At 39.7% G+C, this 12,359-nt stretch overlaps 1 protein-coding gene across 1 annotated transcript in view; it reads right to left on the bottom strand.

The window, feature by feature from the left end:
* Window positions 1-12,359, bottom strand: part of SNTG2 (syntrophin gamma 2) — a 196,835-nt gene that overhangs the window by 60,195 nt on the left and 124,281 nt on the right. The window contains exon 11 of the mRNA XM_063298804.1: window positions 3,189-3,227. Within this exon, the coding sequence (XP_063154874.1) occupies window positions 3,189-3,227 (39 nt within the window). The remainder of the gene's footprint in view (window positions 1-3,188; window positions 3,228-12,359) is intronic.

Here is a 12,359-nt window from a genome sequence, read left to right as displayed (position 1 = left end):
AGATTTTATCAAGCCCCGGAGGGGAATGAAGCCCCAGAGGAGGTGGCGGGGGTAGCGGCAGCTGCGCCTCCGCAGTACCCAACCCCTCCTCTTGAGGGTCTACCGGAGGAATACCAGGCATTTGCTGATGTGTTTGGGGAGAAAGAAGCGGATCAACTTCCCCCCCATCGGAAAACTGACTGTGCCATTGAGCTGGTGCCTAACACCCAATTGCCTAAGCCAAAGATTTACTCAATGACTCAGAAGGAACTAACTTTGTTACGGGAGTTTGTGGACAAAAACTTGGCAAGAGGGTTCATTGAACCAGCTAGTTCGCCAGTGGGGGCACCGGTTCTCTTCCGCCCGAAGAAAGATGGGACATTAAGACTCTGTACCGATTTCCATGGGCTCAATGCAGTCTCAATATCAAATAAATATCCTTTGCCTTTGATAAAAGATATGTTATCACATCTGGCTAAGGGGAAAATCTTCTCGAAACTGGATTTAAGGGAAGCCTATTACCGGGTGAGGATCCGGGAGGGGGATGAATGGAAAATGGCATTCAATTGCCTGTTGGGAGCTTTTCAATATAAGGTTTTGCTGTTTGGTTTGGCTGGGGCACCTGGGGTGTTTATGCAATTGATCAATGAAGTATTACATGAACACCTGTTTAAAGGGGTATTGGTCTACTTGGATGATGTATTGATTTATACTGAAACTCTGGAAGAACATGTACAGTTGGTTAAGCAGGTGCTTCGCAAGCTAAGGAAAGCTGAGTTGTATGCCAAACTGTCCAAATGTGCATTCCATCAAACACAGATTGATTATCTGGGGTACAGGATCTCAGATAAAGGCATAGAGATGGATCCTGCTAAAATCCAGGCCATCCTGGAATGGGAGAGACCCCGCACCCGCAGGCAACTTCAAAGTTTCCTGGGGTTCAGCAATTACTACCGGTTGTTCATAAAGGGGTTCACAGAAATAACTTTGCCCCTGACAGATTTGCTTCGGACGAAGGGGGTGGGAGAAACCCGCCGGGTAAAAAACCCAGGCGCGCTGCTTAGATGGACTCCGGCTTGTCAGGCGGCGTTCGATAAGCTGAAGGAGTCTTTTACACAGGAGCCTATTTTACAACACCCTGACCCCTCCAAGCCTTTTGTTGTTCAAGTGGATGCCTCTGATTATTCTATTGGAGCCCTGTTGTTGCAAGCAGATGGGGTGGGTTGTTTAAAGCCATGTGCCTACCTGTCCTGCAAATTCTCGGAGACGGAGAGACGTTGGCATGTGTGGGAAAAGGAGGCTTTTGCAGTCAAAGCGGCTTTGGACTCTTGGCGCCACTTGATGGAAGGGGCTAATCATCCATTTGAGGTGTGGACTGACCATAAGAACTTGGAAGCCCTTAGTACCCCTCGCAAGCTGAGTCCTAAACAGGTTCGCAGACTCAGTTCTGTTTGTGCTATGTCTAAACGCAAGGTGGGGAAGCCTCAAGGCTTGTTGCAACCAGTGGCCAGTCCCGCTTGCCCCTGGGAGGAGGTTTCCATGGATTTCATAGTGGAGTTACCTCCCAGCCAACGAAAAACGGTTATTTGGGTAGTAAAAGACTATTTCTCCAAGCAAGCTCATTTCATCCCATGCATCTCCATTCCTTCGGCAAGACAGTTAGCCCGCCTATTCCTTGTACACGTGTACAGGTTACACGGATGTCCCTCCCGCTTAATCTCTGACAGGGGCACACAGTTCACCTCTCAGTTTTGGCGGGCATTTTTAAAACTTTTGGGCACTAAACAGGCATTGTCCACGGCATGGCATCCTGAGACTGACGGGGCCGCAGAGGCGCTAAATTCAACACTAGAGCAATATTTGCGTGCTTTTGTGAATTATCAACAAGACGACTGGGTTGACCTACTTCCCTTTGCTGAGGTTGCCTACAACAACGCCGTTCATCAAAGCACCGGTCAAACCCCTTTCCGCACTGTTCACGGCAGGGATTTTGTCCCAATCCCTGACTTGCCGCAGCCACCTGTCCCGCCTGCTTCACGATCCGAATGGGCAACGCAGCTGGCGGACTCTTGGCCGGTCATCCAGCAGGCACTAGCGGACGCACAGTCTGCTTACAAACAGCATGCTGATAAGAAGCGGGCCCCTCACCCTTCGTTCCAAGTGTGTGACATGGTGTACCTGTCTACCAAGTTCATCAAGTCCTCTCAACCATCGAAAAAATTAGCTCCTAAATTTGTGGGTCCATTTCCTATTGTGGCACAAATTAACCCAGTGACTTTTAAACTTGATTTGCCGCATAATCTGAAACGCTTACACCCTGTCTTTCATTGCAGTTTGCTCAAACCCCTTACTCGCTCTGACCGCTGGCATGATCAACCTCCGCCGCCTCCTCCCATCATGATTGACGGGCAACAACATTTTGAAGTAAAAGAAATTCTTGACTCTCGCTGGCTTCGCAACACACTGCAGTACCTAGTTCGCTGGAAACATTTCCCTCACCCGGAATGGGTGGCCGCTCACGATGTGGCTTCCCCTCTTCTTGTTCGTCGATTCCATAATGCTTACCCCTCCAAACCGGGTCCTTAGCCATTTTTGGGGGGGGGGCAGTATGTCATGTTCACCGTTTCAATGTGCTTGGTACATCGTAACGTTTCGCATGTCATTTGCCTGATACGTGTTTGATCTCAGGAGGGAGGAAGATTCCTCTTCGGGGAGTTATCTGTTGGCTGCTGGGTCGGAATGTGTTTGGGTTATCTCATGTGTTCAAGGTTGCTTTCCCAGGATGTGTGGAAAACGGTTACCAGCACCTGGGAGGGGGGTGGTTGCTATGGCCGGTAGGGGGGAGGGATTACGTTTGGAGCCGAGGGTTTTTAGTTTGTATTTGGCGCGCTTTTAGTCATTCTCAGCTTTCTCTGTATATGCCATAATCTCCCTAAAAAATCAGATTTCATTTAAGTAACCTCTTGTGAGTCTGAGTGTTTGGGGTAGGCAAACATTACACTTTCCAAGTCCATTTATGTCTAGTGAAATTTTGCTTTGTAAGCTGGCTTATCTTGGGTGCTAAAATATACTTTTCCTATTTGCTTAACCTACAAAACACCACTCACTGCTATGATAATTACTGGCTTTTCTCTCTCTCTCTCTTTTTAAACCAACTGAGAAAGAAAAGTAAAATCAAATGTATTTAGGAATAATACAATGAACATCACCTGGTCTGAAGCAGAACAGCATTTGTTTGCCATCTTCATCTGTAAAAAAGAATAGAAATAACTCTGTATTGTCATTTATGAGCTTCACTCATAATTGCATGGCTTTCATGATAACCAAGTGGTCAGGAAAATATGAGATGGAATTGAGGAGGCAACAACAGGATACGGCACATTCATCATGTCCTGTTGCCACTTCCTGAATTCAAATGTGCCACAGCCAGTGTATGTATCAGATTTATATCCCACTTTTCCTCCAAGAGTTCAAAGATGCACATTTAACACACACTCCTCCATCCCCCGCCCCCTCCCCACAATAAAACTGTGAGGTAGGTTGGGCTGAGTATGACTGGCCCAAAATCACCCGGTGAGCTTCCATGACCGAGGGTGGACTTGAACCTGGGTCTCCCAGATCCTAGTCCAGTACTTAAATAACTACAGCACACTGGCTATCCGGGTAAAATAAAACCGGGACGCTGCACCTGGATGGCAGAATATAGTTTCCAAGCAACTCCAAAGCACTATCTGTTATGCCTCATTGAAAGAATTTGGTCAGTGAGGGCAATTCAACAGCTAGGGTGTGGATTGACCCCTTCAATGCTTCACTGCTGTGGTTGACAGTCTCCTCAAAGGACAACATTAGATTGAGAGGAGCTCCTGCCAATCATGCTGAAACAAAAATTCTTTAAATGAAAATAGGATGCGACTGTCAAAAGGAAAAATAAACAGAATAAATAAGCAAGCAGTATAAAACCCACCAGTTACCACAAAGATTTCACAGTGATTGGCAGACTTGTAGTAAACAAGCAGGTAAGTACTTCTACTTAGTAAAGATTTTAAAAATAGGTTGACCTGTGCAGGGTGCCCCATAGAAATCATCTCACTCAACACTTCTAGAAACTTGGCATTCTATGTCGATGGCTTTTTAAAAATACTCAACAAGGCCCATGAATTTGATACATGGTCATGGTTCTGTGCTACAAAATGCTTGTCTTTTACTATATCCAAAATCAAGACTTGTTCAATCCATTTATTATTTAGTATCATATGTAATACACAATGGAGGTCTGTAAAATGTAATCAATCAATCAATCGATCATCTACCTACCTACCTACCATTTCCAGTTCTCTGGGGCATATACATACTGAAGCCAAAGTATTTATTCAGTAAAATATCCCTTCATGCAAATGGTAAGTGGAAAAATACTTAGCAATTTAGTACGTGCAGTAACCATATTTCTAAAGTGCTTAATGTATCACTATTTCATATTGATATTCCCATAGATCAGTTACAAGATACAAATCTATGATTTCTTATGGCCCTTAATAGCAAGCAAACAAAATTATCCCTAATCCCCTAACCTCTTATATTTAATAAGAACTTGACCATCAGCTTATAAGGATACATTGATCTATCTAAATCTGAATTGTTTCAATTGTGTTTATGTTTGAGTGTAAGTCTATTCATTAAGCATTTAAATAATTCTAATATTTTTAAATGCAAGAAACTGAACTTTAACTAATACAATCTTTTTGATGTGCAACGTTTGAGCCAAGAACCACACTGTAACTTTGGGAAAAGTATGGAATCTAAAGAGTAACTGTATTCTGATCTGCATAGTAGTCCAGGAAATTCAGCTTAGATCAATTAGTCTAAAATGCATGCCAGTGAAATTCTCCAACAGAAGACATTTCTTTTTACTGGCTATGTTCCTCCAGAGCTACTATACACTGTATGTGCTAATAAATCAGGTCCTGGAAGAAAAGCAGGATATACAGTGACTCTAACAAAAAAAGGGGTTTTATTAATGTATTTTATGTATTATAACATTATAATGTAACATTAATTAATGTATCTTATATAATAAAAATTGGTTTGGCTAACAAATTTCAGGATTATTTAATTATTTTTGTGTGAAAACAATTCAGGGCAGGTACTCTTAGTGGCATACAAGCTGAAGCAGTACAATAAGATAATCACAAATCTAGAAAGAGTGGACTAGAACACAGTGCTCCACAATAAGAATGCTTTAACATGAATTTCAAAATAATCCTACATTTAAATATCATGATATAAAAGTAAAACCTACACTGCACATGAAATTTACTGACTTTACAATTATCTGTTCGTGTTGTTGACCATGAACTATCAATAGAAACACCGTAAGACATTCTCACAGGCTACATATAAAAATATAAATAAAGGCAAACAGAACTTGATTCTGGGTACTACTACTACTAAACCTAACCCCAGTAACCGTAGCACCAGTAGTAGTAGTAGATAGAGAAGCTGCCCAGAATGACAATATGAGTTAAGGAAACAAGCAAGCAAACAGGATAAATAAGGAACAAGTGAAAAACAGAGAACAAGATGGCAAAAGAAGTATAATGGTATAACCTTATGTGGGTATATCCTGAAGTATGCCCCATATATCCAACAGGCCACAATCCCAAAAGCTGCTGCCTTCATTTTAAAATTGTATATTATGTCTATGATTGACATGTTAATTTAAAAACTCAGACTAAGAACTTCTTTCTGCACAGCGAACCAAAAAAATAGAACATATATACTTCTGTCATTGTCAAATGCGCATTCCCATCCTAGTTGATTCCTGCTCTATAAGCTTCACTGAAAACTGCACTGGAGGTAGAAAGGAAGGAAGGTGACTACTGCCACATTTCTAATGAGGAAAATCTTCCTCTTAACAAGTCATATTGGGCTTGGGAGGAAATCTAATACATTGCATTGTCTTCTGGAATCATGGAAAACCAAACCACATATAATATGGCAATTGTGCACAGAAAGGGTTAGATAAAAGTATATGCATAAAGAGCTTGCATGAAGGAGTTACATAAAGGAAGCTGTTACCCTACATGTCTATTTCATAATGTTTCAAAATAGCATCTAAAACTATACAGTTTAATCTACAATTCTCTTAGAGAGAAAAGCTGCTTATAACAGAAGACATACTTCTGTTGGAGGGTTATTATTCTATTTTATTTTTGGTATGGAAACATTAGAGAGCCAGTCTGGTGTAGTGGTTAAGGCACCGGGCTGGAAACCGGGAGACCGTGAGTTCTAGTCCTACCTTGGGCACAAAGCCAGCTGGAAGAAGCAGACAATGGCAAACTACTTCTGAAAATGCTGTTAAGAAAACTGCAGAGACTAGTCCAGGCAGTCACCAGGAGTCAACACTGACTCGAAGGCACACAATACACAAACAAAAAAATGAAAACATTAATATGTTTGATCTGTATCCGCAAGCTCCTGTGACTGCATGTTGTAAATGAATCGAAACATCAAATAATTACATATATTTGAGTAATAAATGCACTTTTTAAATATTTGAGTGAGCTTTGCGTATAAGAATATAGGATGTTCCTTATATTGACTCAGATCATTGTTGACACTTCAAAGAGGAGGGTTTTGTTTTGTTTTGCTTGGGAGTAATATTCTATACATTCTATATGCAAACCATGTATTAGACATTGAGCTTTCGCCATCCTGACATCAAAATGTGAAGGAGGAACCAATGAAGAACATTAAAACAGGAACAAGGCACACATCAGCACAAGGCTTCGTACTGTGTGTGCAGATTGTGCTTATATAGTACATAACCTGTTCTCAGGTGATAGTAATATTAGAGGGAGAGGGAGGATTCTGCTGCCACAATCCCATGCTGCCCTTCTTGCATACGTTGAATGTTGTCTGTGAACTCTGTTATAAGTCAATGTTGTGTGTATGTGTGTTTATTATTATTAGCCTGAATCAATCCACTGCAGGATGAAAGCCTCTTCATAGAAGATTATGCACTCTACAATGCTGGTTCAATGTGGGTGATAGAGAGAGGTTTTTCAACTTCCAGGTCTAGGTCTTAGAGACAGTGACTAGCCCAGAGTCACCCAGCCAGCTTCTGTGCCCGAGGGCACAGCTCATGGTGTCCTGGTTTCTAGTCTATTGCTTAGGGAGGGAGGGAGGGAGGGAGGGAGATGATTTTGCATGTTCAGTGCTGGTGTAATGGATGAGAAACTAAGCAATAAACAATTGAGAACTAAGCAATTTTGGTAATTCACTAACTGGTCTTACTCTTAAATAAACCATTTTCTCTCAACTTCACTGCCTGCTTTCATTATTTTAATGACCTAGAAACATAGAATATTCAAAGCACATCATCTTTATCACTTCAATCCTCTTTCAAACACCCCCTGGTCTGTTCCATCAGGTAGGAATAATAACGATGACCTAGTTCAGCAACGCTGCAGGGGCAGGGGGTGTTCAGTGGGGGCTAATGGCAAAAGCAGCATTGTGCAGTTGTGACATAAGCCCCATCCTTTTCATATGTGTATTGTAATGTCTCCTGCACACCCAAAAGGTGCACATCTTGCTGCACAATGTTACTTTTGTCTTTTTGATGAAAGTAGGAAGTTGGTTGAAAGATTATTTAAATGATGAAAGCAGGTTTTAGGTTTCCTAGAATTCTTCTGGAAGTTTTAAAAAATAAATATTGCTGTTCCCAACCCTTAAGTTTAGTCAGCTGTCCTAAGAAGCTTCATTCCCAAAGTAGGAAAAGTAGTTAAGTTACTGGTAAGCAATACTGACAGTAGAGAAGCTTGGAGCAGTAGCTCCTTTATGAATAATGAACTACACCAGAATGCTGCATTCATATTAATCTGCTGGGCAATTTCTCCCAAAGAAAAACTTTTTAGTTCAAATTGGGCTGGGATTCAGGTTGATGTGGCTCACTAAAAAAGCTCCCCTACCTATTGATTTTTACCTCTGTATTTTTCCTGCGTCACTGCTCTATCTTTCTTATTCAGCTGCTTCAACTTTTTTTAATGTGAAGATGGTCAGACAATCTAGTTACCACAGAGCAATACTCGAGAGGTTCCCAATTCACAATGGCACAATTAGAGTAAGAATTAATACCAAATACATCTGAAAGTGAAACCTTTTTGAAAACCACAAATCTATGCATCTAATGTGTTTTTAGAAATATATTAATGCTGTTCTAACCCCTCACTGAATGATACAAGGTCGTATGTAAATAATTGATGACCCCATCCATGAAAACCACTTAAAAAAAAAAAAAAAAGACCCAGTAGCAGCACTGACAACACATATTTGGCAGCAAACTGCACTGAAATCAATAGGAGCTGTTCTTGTTTAAGCACAGGCAAGATCAGACTGTAATCATGTTATCATGAAAAATAAATCCAATTTGATTGGACCGGGTCACTCAAGAGTAGGCATACTGTCCAATGGAAAATGAAGAGCCTCCCTCCCTTGTCTTTTGCTGGGGATGAGCTGAAAAGCCTGCTAGTTCAGATCAACATCCTCTTTAATATAGCATTAGAGATGTTTTTAGGAAGCTCCTAAAGTGGACACAATTTTAGCTCAAACAATGGAAATTCTTGTAATTCTGTTTTCTGAGGTCACCCAGCTCAGGGCATAGACAATTCAGCCCTTAAACCAGATTTGGTTCCCTACTCTTGCTTGCTTCTGTGGAATGCATGGACTTTCAATTAGAAACTGTTTCTTTCTAAACAGTCTGGCAAGCTTCAGTGTTATGCTCACATGTCTTACTTTTCAATGGAAAAAGTTTTCCCCTGCCAGAAGAGCAAAGTCCAAAAAGTCCAAAATGATTGATACTTGGTTCTTGAACATATAGGCTCCTTGTTAGTTTTCTTGGAGAGAACAAAACCATGCTATGTGTACATTGAGCTGCTCCCTGTGCTGAAAAGAGCAATGTTTTTGTACTCATGGTTTATTGTTGTGACCTAATTCTTTGAGAGGAGCTGCTGCTCCTTCAGTTCATCTCTGAATATCTCTTTATATTCTCTATTATGTGAGGCTTTTTCTGCATGTATGCAATCTTGTTCAATGTTTTTCTCATTCAGTCTTACCTACACATTCATAATAAGTACATACAGTACATATGCCCTTGTTCCCATTGCAGTCTAAAGAATTTTACTTGGAATAAGAAAAAAGGGGACTATTTTGCCAGCAGTGCTAAGAGTTTGGCAGGCAGCCGGGAATACACCATATGCCTCCTTCCCACTCTTAAATTCAGTATTACAAAATTGTTACACAATATTCCCCAAGAACCCCATTGTGCTAGCCATTCTACAAGATACAGTTTATTCAGTCCCACAGCTAGACCAGCTGCTTCTTCTTTAAAAGTGGGTGTGGGATTACTTATTAATCCCATTTTATTCAATGGCTAAAGAGCCTTGCCCCCAGAGTATTCAGCTAAGCAGTGTATGACATGCTGTAAACAAAACTCAAGTAATCTGCAGTCTGCAGGAGGGCTGGCTTTGCTAACGTAAATACTTACATTCAAAGTATAAATGTTACAAACAGCAAATATGGGATGTATCACAGTAGCTGATTATTTGAAGGAAAAATTGCCTCTACCAATCAGCAGGAAGACAAAGTAAACTGGATAGATTAAGTCACTTAAAAAAAAAACCCTTTGAACTCTTTGGTGTAAAACTAGCTGTGTCTCTTCCAGCCAACATCAGTATGGATATACTGGATGGTGGATATTTTGTTTTAACCTCTGGTTATAGGAATTTAGGAAAGGTATGAACAAATTAAAGCTGGAAGAGATTCAACATACACAACTTTAAACAGAAAACATAATCTCTGTAATGGTGAAGGACTATACAATGGTTGATACAATGAACATTTGAGATTTTTATTCATGGAAATCTTATTCTATTTGATTACCAACTCTTTTCAAGGAAAAGCGAAGAAACAGGGTCATATCATATGCTTGGGAACTTGCTACCATCTTACGTAATTATCTGTGAAAGCTTGCTCAAACCATACATACATGCACCACCCTCCCATTCTGTAGATTCTCCCATCACAGGGTACTATTAATGGCAGCCAGAAGGCTCCTCTCTATAGTTCATTTGTACATACTGTTTGGGGGAGGGGGTGACAAGATGAATTGTCAGTACTTATTGCAGATTCCTCTGAAACAGAAGTTGATACATAAAGTTTATATCTGCAAAGCAGTCTTTTAAAACATGTGCTAGTTTGGCAAGGCAAGAAACCAAGAATTATAAATACAAATTGTTACAAGATGCCAAAGAACAAGGAGGGTTGGGTTTGCTCAATTTAAAATTGTATTTTGATGCCTGTAGTTTGCTTTGGATGAAGGAATGGATAACTTTGGAGAATAAGAAATTATTGCAGCTTGAAGGACATGAATTAAGATTTGGGTGGCACACTTACTTGTGGTATGATAAAGTTAAAGCCAACAAGGATTTTAAAAACCATTTTGTCAGGAGTGCCATACTGAGAATCTGGAATAAATATAAGGTAAGATTGTCTCCTAATGTACCATTATAGTTGTTACCTCAAGAAGCATTTGTTAGAAGAGAAAATGTGGGAGGAACAAGTTGGTTAAAATATAAAGATTTGTTAAATTTTGGAGAGGGTGAACCAAAACTTAAAACAAGAGAAATGTTAGAGTTGGAAGGTTTTACATGTCATTGGTTTACCTATGTGCAATTGTCAGAATGTTTTAAAGTGGATAAAAAGAACTACAAATTTGTTAATGAAGCAACTCAATTTGAAATGGAACTCTGCACAAATGACAAACATGTTATTACTAAATGTTACAGATGAACATGGAAAATGAGCAGGTCATGATGTATGATTAAATGGGCTAAGAACTTCGGATATAATATTATGTTGGAGCAATGGGTAAACATGTGGAATAAAGGTTTGAAATTTACTTTGAATTACAATTTAAAAGAGAATTTTTATAATAAAATGATGTATCATTGGTATTTAACTCCTGATAAATTGTCAAAAATGTATAACGGTATAATGAATGTTTGTTGGAAATGTTTACAGGGTGAAGGAACTTTTCATCACCTATGGTGGACCTGTGAGAAGGCTAAAAAGTTTTGGGACTAAATATGTGCTACTATTCAAAAGATTCTTAAAGTGACCATACAAAAAAACCCAGACCTGTTTCTCTTGGGTTTGATGGAGAAGGGGTTAGAGAAACAATATGGAACTTTGCTTTTGGGTATGATTACAGCAGCAAGACTTTGATATGCACAACGATGGAAAGACCCACAAATGCCTACAGTGGAAGACTGGATGGAGGTGGCCCAGATGGCCAAGTTAACAGTGTTAATAAGAGAAAATACTGTTTCTGGATTTATGTCTACTTGGCAACCACTTTTAGATTACTTGCTTGTGTTGGAAAAAAATGAAGTATTGATTTTGAGTTTTAGTGATTAAATGGTTTGTTTTAATAGAAATAATTTTACTATGGTTTAATTAATGGTAAGAGATTATATTTGTAAATTTATCTATATCTGTATTAGAGAAAGTTGGAAGTCACCTTCTGTTTCTGCTTTCTGTCTATTTGCACTTTTATAGTTTCTTCTTTTTTTTTTAGTTCAATTTTCTAGCTTTTCTATATTGTCTATTTTATATTTTAGTTATACTTTGAAAACTAATAAAGTTCTTATAAAAACATGTGCTACAGTAGCAAGAGAGATGAGGAAAGTATCTCTTAAAATTTATAGCACATATATTTGCAAAAAAAAAGAGTGGTTTGCCACTTTATAAGTGAAATAATACTTTCAAGTAGAGGAATAAATCTTAGTTAAACAGAAGCTTAAATCCTGATAGCTACAAAGGTCAAGGATGCCTTGAAGTAGATACATATTCTAGCCATTAATTCTAAAGTGTTATGGAATGATTATTTTCATTCATTCATTCATTCATTCAGAAGTGATCAGGACAAAAATCTTATGACAAAAGTGAGAACCTTTTTCCATAAGGTTCAGAACATCCCCAGGGATTTCTTGCAGGAACATACAACATTAATGGACAGGATTAAGTATCCAAAGAGGTTTAGAACAGAGTACAGGTAGTCTTCAACTTATGATGGAAATTGGGACCAGAATTTCCATCGCTAATAGATGCTGTCATAAAGTGAGACGACATCACTTAGTGATGGCAATCCCTGCAGTCCCGGTTGCCATTGTTAACTGAATCCCACAATCATTTGACAAGGCAACTTCCTGCTGGCTTCCCACAAACAAAGTCAGTGGGGAAGCCTGCAGGGAGTTGCAAGTCCCAGGCTGGCAGGCAGGTAAGTGGCTGCTGCTGGGTGGGGGAGGGAGTGCAGGGGAGGTGCA

The sequence above is a fragment of the Candoia aspera genome, chromosome 1 (assembly GCF_035149785.1).
Source record: "Candoia aspera isolate rCanAsp1 chromosome 1, rCanAsp1.hap2, whole genome shotgun sequence".
NCBI lineage: Eukaryota > Metazoa > Chordata > Lepidosauria > Squamata > Boidae > Candoia > Candoia aspera.
This window is presented reverse-complemented; position numbering and strand designations above follow the sequence as displayed.